The sequence below is a fragment of the Scyliorhinus canicula genome, chromosome 13 (genome assembly GCF_902713615.1).
Source record: "Scyliorhinus canicula chromosome 13, sScyCan1.1, whole genome shotgun sequence".
Lineage (NCBI taxonomy): Eukaryota > Metazoa > Chordata > Chondrichthyes > Carcharhiniformes > Scyliorhinidae > Scyliorhinus > Scyliorhinus canicula.
In genome coordinates this window covers 103869332-103886772 of record NC_052158.1, presented here as the reverse complement: position 1 = coordinate 103886772, position 17441 = coordinate 103869332, and the positions used below count along the sequence as shown (strand labels likewise).

The 17441-nt window shown below is 42.5% G+C and overlaps 1 protein-coding gene across 6 annotated transcripts in view; it reads right to left on the bottom strand.

Moving 5' to 3' along the window:
- Positions 1-987: 987 nt before the first annotated feature.
- c18h3orf33 (c18h3orf33 homolog (H. sapiens)) overlaps positions 988-17441 on the bottom strand; it is a 59737-nt gene continuing 43283 nt past the window's right edge. For 3 of the 6 annotated variants that reach the window (XM_038815800.1, XM_038815803.1, XM_038815801.1), the window contains exon 5: positions 7242-7828. In XM_038815800.1, coding sequence (XP_038671728.1) covers positions 7550-7828 — 279 coding nt within the window. In that variant the 3' untranslated portion in view covers positions 7242-7549. Of the gene's footprint in view, positions 3759-6082; positions 6383-7241; positions 7829-17441 lie in introns of those variants that run through there. The other 3 variants (XR_005462818.1, XR_005462819.1, XM_038815802.1) reach the window with 3 other exon arrangements.

The window sequence follows — 17441 nt, the reverse complement described above, 5'->3', positions numbered from 1 at the left end:
TTCCTCCGGGTGCTCCGGTTTCCTCCCACAGTCCAAAGATGTGCGGGTTAGGTGGATTGGCCATGCTAAATTGCCCGTAGTGTCCTTAAAAGTAAGGTTAAGGGGGGGGGTTGTTGGGTTATGGGTATAGGGTGGATACGTGGGTTTGAGTAGGGTGATCATTGCTCGGCACAACATCGAGGGCCGAAGGGCCTGTTCTGTGCTGTACTGTTCTATGTTCTAATTGCACAGGATGTTGGTGAGGCTACACCTGGAGTACTCTGTTCAGTTTTGGGCGCCTTGCTATAGAAAAGGTGTTATTAAACTGGAGAGTGCAGAAGAGATTTACAAGGATGTTGCCAGAACTCAAGGGACTGAATTATAGGGAAAGATTGGACATGCTACGACTGTTTTAGAGCATGGGAGGCTGACGGGTGATCTTATTATTTTTGATCTTTTCTTAAATGATCTTTTCATTTTCATTTCATTATAGAGGTGTGCAAGATCATAAGAGGCATGGTGAATGCACCTAGGTCCCTCTGCACAGCAGCATGCTGCAATTTTTTACCATTTAAATAATAGTCCATTTTGCTATTATTCCTTCTTGTCACCATCAGAAGTCTCAATCTTTTATTAGGTTAGATTTTTTAAATCTGCAACAGCACCAACAATCACCTGTCTTTCATAAGCATCAAGAGCTATTAATTATCCTGTAATAAGTGTAGGTGCATTAGCTGAAGATTAGCATGTTAACAATGTCTCCCAGGTAGAAATCAAATAACTAATGTTATAGGTATGCAGGCATCTTGGCAAAGTAGGTAATAAATGTTTAGCTCCACAGTAGTAATATTTAAGGGGGATGAACACATTTACTGTAAATTAGAGATGTAGAAAATCTTTGAAACATGGAGTACCACAAAATCACTTTTACTCGAAGAAAGAATGATTACCAATGCAATGATTCCCATGGTGGTTGGGTGAAAAGTGAGAGAAGAGCATCAGTTCTTACCTTTTGGATCAGTAAAAAAAAAAGATGGTTCTTCTCTTCCAGTGCTGAGATCACCCTCAGTGCCACTCCCATCTTCCCCACATGGTCCTAAAGATACTCTTTGGAGTATTTTGATCAGGACTATTTCTCTTATTACTTACATCTCTTCTATAGGGCCCTTTAAAGTTTGATGTTTTTGCTGCTTGGGTCCCTTGGGTTGTTTATAAAGTTGAAGCTGTCTGTTATGAAATTGCACAAAATCTTTCAGATAATTACTGCCTGTTTCTCCTGTTCTTGCCAGTTGAAGACAGCTTTTAAAGCCTCATGGAATAATTTTCCACCTCCAAGTGTTCAAATCCCATTTTGCATTTTTCATTAGCATTGCTTCTTCTGCACAGTAAATTCTATGATTCTCATCATCATCATGTAAATAAGCTGACCATACAATTTACCAGCAGCTTTGACAACAACCTGAATTTATATTGCATCTTCCATTGAGAAAGATGTTCCAAAGTGCTTCTCAACAGATGTAATCTGGAATTCATCCAAAGAAAGAAGTTTCACCTCAGCAGCACAGGAATGTTTTATAAGCCTACATGGATTTTACGAAACCATAATATTAGCCAATGCAAATAACAAGATTTTCACCTTGGAACTTTAGTACATGCTTAATTGACACATCATGATTAATGGTCTTCATCATTTCAGAATGCTTCTACTATGGGACAAATATTACCTAAAAGTAAAATAAATTGTTCAAAATCAGCATGTTCTAAGATTATTGGAGCAGTTGTGGAGGGATTTTGGGTGTGTGCTATTATAAATGTATTATATTTCACCTTTTGAAGTTCAATTAATGTTTGGTATGCTACTGCTTTAGAAGTTTAAGTTGCTGTTATTTAACATGCCTGAAATAATTACACTTTCATATCAAATCATTGCAAAAATGTAGACAGCTGATCAGTACTCTAAAGACACTTAGGATAGATCTACAAACCTAAATGATTTGAATAGATCTCTCATAAGCTGCTGTTGTGAAAGCATGCTTCATATCAAAAGATGATTTCTGAATTTACTGGCTGGCTGCCAATACATGGATTAGCCAATTGAGACCTTGGGACGCATATTTCTGTGGGCTTGCCCTGAAATGAACACTGTGCACAGAGGATGTTTTCAACAGATAGGCCTTACACTAGCCTGAAATTGGATCATTAATTAAAAAGACAAATGTCTGGTCATTTCTCGCACAGGTACGTTTTGGAGCAGGTGGAGAGACAAATAGTGAAGTGGTCGAATATGGGGCGTGTAGATTGCGGTGAGTTCAATCGGGGAAATTGGAGTCATGGAAGCAACCCTGCTCCTCATGAGTCGAAGAATTAGGTGGCACGGCAGCACAGTGGTTAGCACTGTTACTTCACAACACCGGGGTCCCAGCTTGGGCAGAATCTGTGCTGAGTCTGCACGTTCTCCCTGCGTGGGTTTCCTCCCACATGTCCTGAAAGACATACTTGTTAGGTGAATTGGACACTCCGAATTCTCCTTCCATGTACCCGAAAGGGCGCCAGAATGTGGCGACTAGGGGATTTTCACAGTAACTTCATTGCAGTGTTAACGTTAGCCTACTTGTGACAATAAAGATTATTATTAATTGAACTTCGATCCAATTTGAGTGCTTTTTTTCATGTATAAAAATCATATTAGATATGTACAACTGCAATTTTACAACACCACCTTTGCCAAAATATATAAATATTGTAGATTAGCAGAATCAGTACAAAATTCCCAAACATATAATAAATTTACCTGCAGGTTTCTGATCAGAATGGAACTGGACAACATGCAATTCGCACATACCTGCATCTCCAAAGTATCAGCTATCTCCACTTGAGGGAATCCAATACTCAGGAACAGGAAAGTGCATTGAAACCTCAACAGGACAGGAACAAGTGATTGTGTCAAAGGAGAAGTAGCAAACTTTAGTTTGGAGGGCCAATGTTGCCCTCCTCAATTGATGAGGCTGTGCTTCATGGTCGATAAAGGTATTTCAATTCCTTCCACTAACACAGCCAAGGTATGAATAACAATGTAGAGGAGTGGGAATGAGCTTCCATGAGCTCGGAGGCTTTTCATATTCCTGGTTTTTCGGATGTTCTAATGCCATTTGTAACATGATACAAAATAATATACAACCAACTGTTTTACTGATCTTAAAATAGGATTCTTTTTTTTATCAATACATACAGACATGTATGTCTGATTATATAACAATTGCAAAACTTACATATTAAACACATGTTTCATTTTACATTGCAGGCTATAAAATTCATATTGAAAGATGAGCCAGTCTGAGGAATGTCCATATTTCGATAATATTATTTAAGTTCCCAGCCCTAATTATGTGGGCGGCAGGATAGCACAGTGATTAGCACCGTTGCTTCATAGCGCCAGGAACCAGGGTTCGATTCCCAACTTGAGTCACTGTCTGTGCGGAGTCTGCACGTTCTCCTCGAGTCTGCCTTCACTCCATCAACCGAGCCCATCTCCTTCCCCATTATCCGCTGGTATATGTCCGATGTACTGACCATCTCCGGCCCAGAGTAGGATAAAATTTGCTCGAGCAGTGTAGAAGGCTGCTTCACGAGGAAGGCTGGAAAGTGCTTTTTGAAACAGCTACGCACCTGGAGGTACCTGAACCAATCAGCATCTGTAAACCCATATTTCTCCTCCAGCTCCCCACAAGTTTGTGTTTTTAAAACTAAGCACTCGACACCAAAATAAATTACAGAGAATCCTGTAAAGACAGATATTCTCAATACATGGGCACAAACTGACAGTTCTAAATAACTTACATTATATTAGGCACACAATGCCGGTCAAGGACAGTAGTGGGAACTTGTGCATGGAGTCAGAAGAAATAGGAGAGGCTTTGAATGAATACTTTTCTTCAATGTTCACCAAGGAGAGGGGCCATGTTTTTGAGGATGATACAGGCGGGTAGGCTGGAGGAGGTAGATGTTCTGAGGAAGGATGTATTAGCAATTTTGAAAAACCTTAGGGTCGACAAGTCCCCTGGGCCAGATGGAATATATCCAAGGATTCTTTGGGAGGCAAGGGATGAGATTGCATAGCCTTTGGCTTTGATCTTTGGGTCCTCATTGTCCACGGGGATAGCGCCAGAGGACAGGAGAGTGGCGAATATTGTTCCTCTGTTCAAGAAAGGGAATAGGAATGACCCTGGTAATTATAGGCCAGTTAGTCTTACTTCGGTGGTTGGTAAGTTAATGGAAAAGGTCCTGAAGGATAGGATTTATGACCATTTGGAAAGATGCAGCTTAATCCGGGATAGTCAACACGAAGGGTAAGTCTTGCCTCACAAATTTGACTGAATTCTTTGAGGAGGTAACTAAGTGTGTAAATGAAGGTAGAGCAGTTGATGTCGTATACATGGATTTTAGTAAGGCATTTGATAAGGTTCCCCATGGTTGGCTTATGAAGAAAGTAAGAAGGTGTGGGATAGAGGGAAATTTGGCCAATTGGATAAGTAACTGGCTTTCACATAGAAGACAGAGGGTGGTGGTGGATGGAAAATTTTCAGACTGGAGACCAGTTACCAGCGGTGTACCACAGGGATCAGTGCTGGGTCCTCTGCTATTTGTGATTTTTATCAATGACTTGAAGGAGGGGGCTGAAGAGTGGGTCAGTAAATTTGCTGATGACACCAAGATTGGTGCAGTAGTGGATGAGGTGGAGGCCTGTTGTAGGCTGCAAAGAGACATTGATAAGATGCAGAGCTGGGCCGAAAAATGGCAGATGTGAGTTTAACCCTGATAAGTGCGAGGTGATTCATTTTGGTAGAAAAAATTTGAATGCGGATTACAGGGTCAACGGCAGGGTTCTGAGGAATGTGGAGGAACAGAGAGATCTTGGGGTTCATGTCCACAGATCTCTGAAGGTTGCCACTCAAGTGGATAGAGCCGTGAAGAAGGCCTATAGTGCGTTAGCGTTTATTAACAGGGGGCTTGAGTTTAAGGGCCGCGAGGTTATGCTGCAACAGTACATGACCCTGGTGCGACCACATTTGGAGTATTGTGTGCAGTTCTGGTCACCTCACTATAGGAAGGATGTGGAAGCATTGGAAAGGGTGCAAAGGAGGTTTAACCAGGATGCTGCCTGGATCGCAGGTTAGATCCTATGAGGAAAGGTTGAGGGAGCTAGGGCTTTTCTCTTTGGAGCGGAGGAGGATGAGAGGCGACTTAATAGAGGTTTATACGATGATGAGGGGGATAGATAGAGTGGACGTTCAGAGACTATTTCCTCAGGTGGATGTAGTTGTTACAAGGGGGCTTAACTATAAGATTCAGGGTGGGAGATATAGGAGGGATGTCCGAGGTAGGTTCTTTACTCAGAGAGTGGTTAGGGTGTGGAATGAACTGCCTGCTGTGATAGTGGAGTCGGACACTTTAGGAACTTTCAAGCGGTTACTGGATAGGCACATGGAGCACACCAGAATGACAGGGAGTGGGATAGCTTGATCTTGGTTTCGGTCAATGCCCGGCACAAAATCGAGGGCCAAAGGGCATGTTCTGTGCTGTACTGTTCTATGTTCTAATGCCACTTGAAACCACAGACATTTGGAAAATATAAACTGATGACCTTTAATGCAACAAGTCAATTTAAATTGGTCATCAGACACACCGGTTAAGTACAAGGCAGCCTCAGGGCATCTGTGCAATGGAAATCTTAGTTTCTTGCATATAAACCACCATCTCTGGAATTGAATATTTGCACAGCTTTATCACCAGGATAGGACTGTTTTTCTGTTCCTACAGATACTGACTAAAGCGACCTCTACAAAAGCCATGAACTACTGGGTTGGGGGATGCTGGAAATTGGAGGCTGTATAATTGTACGGCAGAGTGAGGAAGGATGGATGTTAGGAGAAAGGGATGGAAGGCAGATGGTAAGAATGGCTTCCTTTCTCCCCCCCACCCACCATTTTTCACTGTTCCTGCTCTGGGTTACCACCAAGAAACTTCTGAAACATCTGTTGCTGTATGAAACCACCAGTAAAGACTCGGGCCCAATCTACAGTAAATCGAAAATTTGTAGAAGTAATGTGATCTAAAATAATTTAATCTGGCATCACATGGAATTGCACAATGTGTAATTAACACACGGTCAGATCATGTGATCACACTTGCAGGATTGCCTTCAACCAGAGTTGGCAACCGTACCACCAGTATATAGGCACTGATGAGCTATTAACAACATCTACTCACTTTCCAGCAATTCAAACATTTGCAGGGCAGAAAGAAGTGGTCTCATTCAAGGGTCTTCAGGACATTCATTCTCCCCAGATTTTGCAGAGACTTGCCAGGAACCCCATTCTTCAGCTGCTGCCTTGTCCTGTGTAGGCTGCAAATATAGCAGATGCCAGGATTAGGGCACCTTTTCCTTAATGGGAAAGGTTTTGGGGATTGCAATTAAATAAGGAATCCAACAAACAGAAGTTGAATTGAAATCACATCCTGTATGCAAAACTTCAAAATTAGGCACAATTCCAATTGAGAGTGAAAAAAGCAATGCTCGAGGAGAAATAGCCAATCCCAGAATTTCACAACGCCAGGCACCTGGGTTCAATTCCGACTTCTGGTGACTGCCTGTGTGAAGTTTGCACGTCCTCCCAGTGTCTGCGCGGGTTTCCTCTGGGTGCTTGTTTCCTCGCACAGTCCAAAGATTTTCAGGTTAGGTGGATTGGATAAGTTGTCCTTGGTGTCCATCAGATTGGACCTATGTAGGGTGCTCTTTCAGAGGATCGGTGCAGACACAATGGGCTGAATAGCCACCTTCTGCATTGTAGGGATTCTATGACTTAACTCTTCTCCAATGATAATTTCAAAATCAAGCACGCCGGTAAATAAAGGACACCTAATGCATATCTTTTAGGTGTAATTTACAGGTTTCATCAAACAGTAAATTTATGTTTACCTGACATTTTTCAAGTGCTTTGAAAATGGAGTAGTAATGGTGCACATTTTTGGACTTATTATTCTAGCACCGTTTCCTTCATTTTCAAATTTTCCATGTACCTGCTTGTCCTTGTAACTGATGGAGATCGTGGAACTGCAAAGTGTTCTCAAAATTCCGAGAATCAGAAGTTCATTCAAGAGCAAGAAAGGAAAACGTACTTGACAGATTTTAGTGATGATAGGCAATTTCTATTAGTTATAAAATCCTTCTTCCACATACCAGCAAACAGTTCTGGTCACTTAACTGATTTGCAATCCAAGTGTCTATTTTATTTCAGATCACTCTCAGTTGAAGCAGAGTGTATCTTCAACAACAAACTGCATTTCTCAGTACTACATACCAGTGCATGGTTTTGAACATGAAGTAAATACTTCTATTTCTCAATGGACACGTGAGCTGCAACATTTGCATAGTCATAAATGGGTCTCTTTTAAACCAGGATAATACAAGTTGTACTTGTAATTACATACTTAAGCATGACAAACTAGTTTGAAAGCAGTTAGATTTACTGTACAAAAGCATAACTTTACAATATTTATCCATAACTGAATATCAACGTACTTTTTTCCTGAGAGATTTGACCCATGAAAAAAGATTATGCATGTCATGCCAAATCTTGTACTCCTGTAGATTATTTGAGATTCTTTCCAATAAAGTAGGTTCTTTCCAGATGCCTTTACCTTTTTTCAGGGCGTTTAGTTCTGCTTTAAGCAACTTTGTCTGTAACCTCCAGTACAGTTTAGGATTAGAATTTAGGCCCTCAACGTTAACAGTTCGGCCAAGACCATTCCTCAAAATTTCTTCATTTAAAGAAACTGAGAAAAAAACACCCTAAAGGGAAATAAAATGCAATTGAAATCTATTTTAACTCGCATTTATAAATTTTGAAATTACATGTTACAATGCCAATAATTTCATCAAGCTTTGCTAATGGTGGATCACATGTTACTTTGATACAACTAATAGGAAGCAGAACAGTAAATCTTCTGTTGAATTGGGCAAAGAGAAGTTGAGAAACAAAAGGCAAGCAATACGAAAGCATTTCCTGACAAAAGCCCATAAGGTGTTAGAATGAGTATTTTTCTCTCCATAAATCTCTACATAAACATTAATAACTATTAGCTTACTCACCCAACCTCAATGTATTTTGGGAAATGCTTACGGTTGGAGTGCATTTATGTGTTCTTGATTTTACCATTAAAAAAAAGACCTGTTGATCTCCAGTGGCTTTTCTCATGAACAAAATTTGCAGAATTTCAATTCACACAAAAATTATACTAAGAACCATCTGTGGTATCTTTATTAAACAAGTTAAAAAGGGACAACTGAGATACACCGCAAAATCACTTTCAATAATATGTTTTAAGAGACAATAAATATATTTCTCCACAAGGTCAATGCTAGAGAATGCCAAAAATCTCTTGACAGCCTAAGGCTGCAGTTAAAAGGAGGAGGGATCCTAACAGAACAGTGAACAGTTTAGTAAGGCAGCAATTGTCAATATACAAGATACAGCTAAAGTCTGCAGCCCTTGAAAATAAATATATTCTGCTGAGGGGTGCAGGCAAGAAAAGCAGAGTGAGATTTGTTGGATAAACTTTACCTCAATGCTTTTAGCATCACGGGCAAGTCACACTTGACTCTGTTTCAATTCAAATCTCTGTTTATTGGTTTTCCTTATGTCCACTCACAGAGTTAAAGCTCCCCATTCTCACGCAGTTTATCGCACAGTTCCTATTCACAGTTTCTATGAGTTTGTTTCAGATATTACCAATCTAGGTGCTCACACAATTCCGAGCCAAAGTTTCATTTAAAATTTTTTTTTAGAGTAACCAATTCTTTTTTCCAATTAAGGGGCAATTTAGTGTGGCTAATCCACTTAACCTTGCACATCTTTTGGGCTGTGGAGGTGAGACCCACGCAGACATGTGGAGAATGTGCAAACTCCACACGGACAGTGACCCGGGTCCAGGATCGAACCCGGGACCTCGGCGCCGTGAGGCAGCAGTGCTAACCACTGTGCCACCCCTAATCACAGTTTCTAAGAGTTAATTTCAGATATTACCTGTCTGTCCAGGTTCATTTCTTTAGGGGAAATAGACTGTTGTCCTTCTCAGAGCTCAGGGTCTTCAGTCCTCCGTGATGGCTGGTCTTGAGTCCTCTCTCCTCCCGTCTCCAGTAGGTTTCCTTTTATCCTTCTTTGCTTCCTTTGTGTATGTAAGCTCAGGACTCAATGTTCATCTGAACTGAGAGTCAACAGCCCCCTGCAGATGTTGACTTTTTCCTTTGTTCTGCAGGTGCCCACCGTCTGGGCCGAAATCTGCTGTTTATTACAGCAGCTTAGTTAATCACATCAACTTCAGGAATGCTGAGTCTCGTACGTAGACTGCTCCGATAACAACAAGGAACAAAGAAAAGTACAGCACAGGAACAGGCCTTTCGATCCTCCAAGCCTGCGCCGACCATGCTGCCCGTCTAACCTAAAACCTTCTACACTTCCGGGGTCCATATCCCTCTATTCTCCTTGCGCTTTTCAAGGAGACACATCCGGAGTGAGGCAAATCCAGAGTGGGAAGTTGGACAGTGGTAATTTGGTGCAGTGAGGTAATTCGGTGCAGAGTGGGAGAACGTGCTTTTTCAGAGGTGCTTTTTAACCCTGGTAAGTGACTGGTAAGTAGTTTCTCTTTTTCTTTTCATTGTCTAATTTATTTATTTTTACTTTGAAATTGTAGTTGTTTAAGTTTACCTAAGGTTTAAGACATGGCAGGAGATTCCAGACCCGTGTCATGCTCCTCGTGTGCGATGTGGGAGCTCAGGGACACGTTCACTGTCCCTGGTTCTTTCACGTGCAAGAAGTGTGTTCAGTTGCAGCTCCTGTTAGACCGCTTGACGGCTCTGGAGCTGCGGATGGACTCACTTTGGAGCATCCGCGATGCTGAGGAGGTCGTGGATAGCACGTTTAGCGAGTTGGTCACACCGCAGGTGAAGCTTACTGAGGGAGATAGAAAATGGGTGACCAAAAGACAGAGCAAGAGTAGGAAGGCAGTGCAGGTGTCCCCTGCGGTCATCTCCCTGCAAAACAGATATATCACTTTTGGATACTGTTGAGGGAGATGGCTCACCAGGGGAAGGCAGCAGCAGCAAGGTTCATGGCACCATGGCTGGCTCTGCTGCACAGCAGGGCAGGAAGAAAAATGGCAGGGCTATAGTGATAGGGGACTCGATCGTAAGGGGAATAGACAGGCGGTTCTGTGGACGCAATCGAGACTCCAGGATGGTATGTTGCCTCCCTGGTGCAAGGGTCAAGGATGTCTCGGAGCGGCTACAGGACATTCTGGGGGGAGAACAGCCAGCTGTCGTGGTGCACATAGGCACCAACGATATAGGTAAAAAACGGGATGAGCTCCTACAAGCGGAATTCAGGGAGTTAGGAGATAAACTAAAAAGTAGGACCTCAAAGGTAGTAATCTCAGGATTGCTACCAGTGCCATGAGCTAGTCAGAGTAGGAATGTCAGGATAGATAGGATGAATGCGTGGCTCGAGAGATGGTGTAAGAGGGAGGGATTCAAATTCCTGGGGCATTGGGACCGGTTCTGGGGGAGATGGGACCAGTACAAACCGGATGGTCTGCACTTGGGCAGGACTGGAACCGATGTCCTGGGGGGGTGTTTGCTAGAGCTGTTGGGGAGGGTTTAAACTAATGTGGCAGGGGGATGGGAACCGATGCAGGAAGTTGGAAGGTAGTAAAACAGGGACAGAAGCCACAGGAAGTAAGGGGAAAAGTACAGTGACTGAGGGGAGCTCAGTGAATAGGCCCAGTAATACTAAAAGGACTAAAACTGGAGATGTTAAGATTCAAAACAGAGGTAAAAAAACCAACATAAGTGTACTTTACCTGAATGCTCGTAGTATTGGGAATAAAGTAAATTGGGTTGATGGCACAAATTATCGTGAATGACTATGATTTAGTGGCCATTACTGAAACATGGTTAAAGGATGGTCACGACTGGGAGTTAAATATCCGAGGGTATCAAAACAATTCGGAAGGACAGAGTGGATGGTAAGGGAGGTGGTGTTGCTCTGTTATTTAAGGATGACATCCGGGCAATAGTAAGGGATGACATCGGTGCTATGGAGGATAAGGTTGAATCCATTTGGGTGGAAATCAAGAATAGTAAGGCGAAAAAGTCACTGATAGGAGTAGTCTATCGGCCACCAAATAGTAACGTTATGGTGGGGCAGGCAATAAACAAAGAAATAACTGATGCATGTAGAAATGGTACAGCAGTTATCATGGGGGATTTTAATTTACATGTCGATTGGTTTAACCAGGTTGGTCAAGGCAACCTTGAGGAGGAGTTTATAGAATGTATCCGCGATAGTTTCCTAGAACAGTATGTAATGGAACCTACGAGGGAACAAGCGGTCCTAGATCTTGTCCTGTGTAATGAGACAGGATTGATTCATGATCTCATAGTTAAGGATCCTTTCGGAAGGAGCGATCACAATATGGTGGAATTTAAAATACAGATGGAGGGTGAGAAAGTAAAATCAAATACTAGTGTTTTGTGTTTAAACAAAGGAGATTACAATGGGATGAGGGAAGAACTAGCTAAGGTAGACTGGGAGCAAAGACTTTATGGTGGAACAGTTGAGGAACAGTGGAGAACCTTGCAAGCGATTTTTCACAGTGCTCAGCAAAGGTTTATACCAACAAAAAGGAAGGACGGTAGAAAGAGGGAAAATCTACCGTGGATATCTAAGGAAATAAGGGAGAGTATCAAATTGAAGGAAAAAGCATATAAAGTGGCAAAGATTGGTGGGAGACGAGAGGACTGGGAAATCTTTAGGGGGCAACAGTAAGCTACTAAAAAAAGCTATAAAGAAGAGTAAGATAGAGTATGAGAGTAAACTTGCTCAGAATATAAAAACAGACAGCAAAAATTTTTACAAATATATAAAACAAAAAAGAGTGGCTAAGGTAAATATTGGTCCTTTAGAGGATGAGAAGGAAGTTTTAATAATGGGAGATGAGGAAATGGCTGAGGAACTGAACAGGTTTTTTGGGTCGGTCTTCACAGTGGAAGACACAAATAACATGCCAGCGACTGATAGAAATGAGGCTATGGCAGGTGAGGACCTTGAGAGGATTGTTATCACTAAGGAGGTAGTGATGGGCAAGCTAATGGGGCTAAAGATAGACAAGTCTCCTGGCCCTGATAGAATGCATCCCAGAGTGCTTAAAGAAATGGCTAGGGAAATTGCAGATGCACTAATGATGATTTACCAAAATTCACTAGACTCTGGGGTGGTCCCGGTGGATTGGAAATTAGCAAACGTGACACCACTGTTTAAAAAAGGAGGTAGGCAGAGAGCAGGAAATTATAGGCCAGTGAGCTTAACTTCGGTAGTAGGGAAGATGCTGGAATCTATCATCAAGGAATAAGTAGTGAGGCATCTGTCATGATATGCAGACATGCATATAATGAGATACAAACAGGCAGCTAATGAATACAGAGAACAGGACATAACCAATAACCAACGATAGCCATCTTCCTTTGGGCTAGGCATGACTTCAACCAGTGAAGAGTTTTCATCCTGATTCCCATTGACTTCAGTTTTTCTAGGGCTCCTTGATGTCAAATGCTGTCTTGACATCAATGGCAATAACTTCCACCTCCCCTCTTATGTCCAGTTTTTTATCCATGTTTGGCTAAGGATAAGTTCAGGAGGTGAACCTGAATGGTTCCCAAACTGAGTGTCAGTGAGCAGGTTATTGTGAGCGAGTGCCACTTGATTCCACTATTGATGGCCCCTGGAATCTATCATCAAGGAAGAAATAGCGAGGCATCTGGATATTGTCCCATTGGGCAGACGCAGCATGGGTTCATAAAAGTCAGGTCGTGCCTAACTAATTTAGTGGAATTTTTTGAGGACATTACCAGTGCAGTAGATAACGGGGAGCCAATGGATGTGGTATATCTGGATTTCCAGAAAGCCTTTGACAAGGTGCCACACAAAAGGTTGCTGCATAAGATAAAGATGCATGGCATTAAGGGTAAAGTAGAGCTGAAGGGGTTATAAGAACTAGGAGCAGGAGTAGGCCATCTGGCCCCTCGAACCTGCTCCGCCATTCAATTAGATCATGGCTGATCTTTTGTGGACTCAGTTCCACTTTCTGGCCCGAACACCATAACCCTTAATCCCTTTATTCTTCAAAAAACTATCTATCTTTACCTTAAAAACATGTAATGAAGGAGCCTCAACTGCTTCACTGGGCAAGGAATTCCATAGATTCACAACCTTTTGGGTGAAGAAGTTCCTCCTAAACTCAGTCCTAAATCTACTTCCCCTTATTTTGAGGCTATGCCCCCTAGTTCTGCTGTCACCCGCCAGTGGAAACAACCTGCCCGCATCTATCCTATCTATTCCCTTCATAATTTTAAATGTTTCTATAAGATCCCCCCTCATCCTTCTAAATTCCAACGAGTACAGTCCCAGTCTACTCAACCTCTCCTCATAATCCAACCCCTTCAGCTCTGGGATTAACCTAGTGAATCTCCTCTGCACACCCTCCAGCGCCAGTACGTCCTTTCTCAAGTAAGGAGACCAAAACTGAACACAATACTCCAGGTGTGGCCGCACTAACACCTTATACAATTGCAACATAACCTCCCTAGTCTTAAACTCCATCCCTCTAGCAATGAAGGACAAAATTCCATTTGCCTTCTTAATTACCTGTTGCACTTGTAAACCAACCTTCTGTGACTCATGCACTAGCACACCCAAGTCTCTCTGAACAGCGGCATGCTTTAATATTTTATCGTTTAAATAATAATCCCGTTTGCCGTTATTCCCACCAAAATGGATAACCTCACATTTGTCAACATTGTATTCCATCTGCCAGACCCGAGCCCATTCACTTAACCTATCCAAATCCCTCTGCAGACTTCCACTATCCTCTGCACTTTTCGCTTTACCACTCATCTTAGTGTCATCTGCAAACTTGGACACATTGCCCTTGGTCCCCAACTCCAAATCATCAACGTAAATTGTGAACAATTGTGGGCCCAACACGGATCCCTGAGGGACACCACTAGCTACTGATTGCCAACCAGAGAAACACCCATTTATCCCAACTCTTTGCTTTCTATTAATTAACCAATCCTCTATCCATGCTACTACTTTACCCTTAATGCCATGCATCTTTATCTTATGCAGCAACCTTTTGTGTGGCACCTTGTCAAAGGCTTTCTGGAAATCCAGATATACCACATCCATCGGCTCCCCGTTATCTACTGCACTGGTAATGTCCTCAAAAAATTCCACTAAATTAGTTAGGCATGACCTGCCTTTAACGAACCCATGCTGCGTCTGCCCAATGGGACAATTTCTATCCAGATGCCTCGCAATTTCTTCCTTGATGATAGATTCCAGCATCTTCCCTATTACCGAAGTTAAACTCACTGGCCTATAATTTCCTGCTTTCTGCCTACCTCCTTTTTTAAACAGTGGCGTCACGTTTGCTAATTTCCAATCCACCGGGACCACCCCAGAGTCTAGTGAATTTCGGTAAATTATCACTAGTGCATCTGCAATTTCCCTAGCCATCTCTTTTAGCACTCTGGGATGCATTCCATCAGGGCCAGGAGACTTGTCTACCTTTAGCCCCATTAGCTTGCCCATCACTCCCTCCTTAGTGATAACAATCCTCTCAAGGTCCTCACCTGTCATAGCCTCATTTCTATCAGTCGCTGGCATGTTATTTGTGTCTTCCACTGTGAAGACCGACCCAAAAAACCTGTTCAGTTCCTCAGCCATTTCCTCATTTCCCATTATTAAAACTCCCTTCTCATCCTCTAAAGGACCAATATTTACCTTAGCCACTCTTTTTTGTCTTATATATTTGTAAAAACTTTTACTGTCTGTTTTTATATTCTGAGCAAGTTTACTCTCATACTCTATCTTACTCTTCTTTATAGCTTTTTTAGTAGCTTTCTGTTGCCCCCTAAAGATTTCCCAGTCCTCTAATCTCCCAGCAATCTTTGCCACTTTATATGCTTTTTCCTTCAATTTGATACTCTCCCTTATTTCCTTAGATATCCACGGTCGATTTTCCCTCTTTCTTCTGTCCTTCCTTTTTATTGGTATAAACCTTTGCTGAGCACTGTGAAAAATCGCTTGCAAGGTTCTCCACTGTTCCTCAACTGTTCCACCATAAAGTCTTAGCTCCCAGTCTACCTTAGCTAGTTCTTCTCTCATCCCCTTGTAATCTCCTTTGTTTAAACACAAAACACTAGTATTTGATTTTACTTTCTCATCCTCCATCTGTATTTTAAATTCCACCATATTGTGATCGCTCCTTCCGAGAGGATCCCTAACTATGAGATCATGAATCAATCCTGTCTCATTACACAGGACAAGATCTAGGACCGCTTGTTCCCTCGTAGGTTCCATTACATACTGTTCTAGGAAACTATCGCGGATACATTCTATAAACTCCTCCTCACGGTTGCCTTGACCGACCTGGTTAAACCAATCGACATGTAGATTATGAGGAGAGGTTGAGTAGACTGGGACTGTACTCGTTGGAATTTAGAAGGATGAGGGGGGATCTTATAGAAACATTTAAAATTATGAAGGGACTAGATAGGATAGATGCGGGCAGGTTGTTTCCACTGGCGGGTGAAAGCAGAACTAGGGGGCATAGCCTCAAAATAAGGGGAAGTAGATTTAGGACTGAGTTTAGGAAGAACTTCTTCACCCAAAGGGTTGTGAATCTATGGAATTCCTTGCCCAGTGAGGCAGTTGAGGCTCCTTCATTACATGTTTTTAAGGTAAAGATAGATAGTTTTTTGAAGAATAAAGGGATTAAGGGTTATGGTGTTCGGGCCGGAAAGTGGAGCTGAGTCCACAAAAGATCAGCCATGATCTCATTGAATGGCGGAGCAGGCTCGAGGGGCCAGATGGCCTACTCCTGCTCCTAGTTCTTATGTTCTTATTCCCATCCTATTCATGTATTTGTCAAGATGCACCTTAAATGTCACTATCATATCTGCTTCCAACACCTCCTCTGGCGGTGAGGTCCAGACACCCACTACCTTCTGTGTAAAAAAACTCCCCTCGCACATCTCCACTAAATTTTGTCCCTCAGGCCGTAAACCTATGTCCCTTAGTAATTGACTCTTCCACCCTGGGAAAAAGCTTCTGACTATCCACTCTGTCCATGCGCTCCTAATTTTGTACTTTTGTAATTTCAATCAGGTCACCCCTCAACCTCCATCATTCCAATGAGAACAAACCAAGTTTATCCAACTTCTCCTCATAGCTAATGACCTCCGCACCAGACAATATCCTAGTAAACCTCTTCTGTACCCTCTCCAAAGCCTCTCCATCCTTCTTGTAGTGTGGCGACTAGAATTGAACACTAAAGTGGCCAATTCTTTTTTTTCCCAATTGAGGGCAATTTAGCATGGCCAATCCACCTACCCTGCACATCTTTGGGTTGAGGGGGCGAGACCCTGCAGACGTGGGAGAATATGCAAACTATTGCATCACTGCCGTGATGCAGCAGTGCCGCCCTATATTCCAAGTGTGGCCTAACTAAGGTTCCTTATGGCTGCAGCATGACTTTATTTTTAATTTAGAGTAGCCATTTATTATTTTTCCAATTAAGGGACAATTTAGCGTGGCCAATCCACCTGGTCTGCACATCATTTGGGTTGTGGGGGGAGGCCCACACAGTCACAGGAAGAATGTGCAAACTCCACAAGAACACAGTAAGAAGTCTTACACCAGGTTAAAGTCCAACATGTTTGTTTCAAACACTAGCTTTCGGAGCACTGCTCCTTCCTCAGGAGAATTCCTCACAAGAACAGTGAGCCAGGGCCGGGATCAAACCCCGGTCCTCAGCGCTGTAGACAAGCTGCAGCATGACTTGCCAATTTTTATACACAGTGCCCTAACCGATGAAGGCAAGCATGCTGTATGCCTTCTTGACTATCTTCTCCACCTACCTTGCCACTTTGTGACCTGTGGACCTATACACCCAGATTCCTCTGCCTGTCAATACTCTTAAGGGTTCTGCCAATTACTGAATATTTCACACCTGTATTAGACCTTCCAAAATGCATTACCTCACATTTTACCGATTAAACTCCATCTGCCATCTCTCCGTCCAAGTCTCCAACTGATCTAAATCCTTCTGCATCCTCTGACAGTTCTCATCCCCAGGATCTCAATTCCACCAACCTTTGTGTTGTCCACAAACATTTTAATCAGACCAGTTACATTTTCCTTCAAATCATTTATATATATATCACAAACAGCAAAGGTCCCAGCACTGATCCCTGCGGAACACCACTAATCATAACTCTCCATTCAGAAAAGCACCATTCCACTGCTACCCTGTCTTCTATGACCGAGCCAGTTCTGTATCCAAAC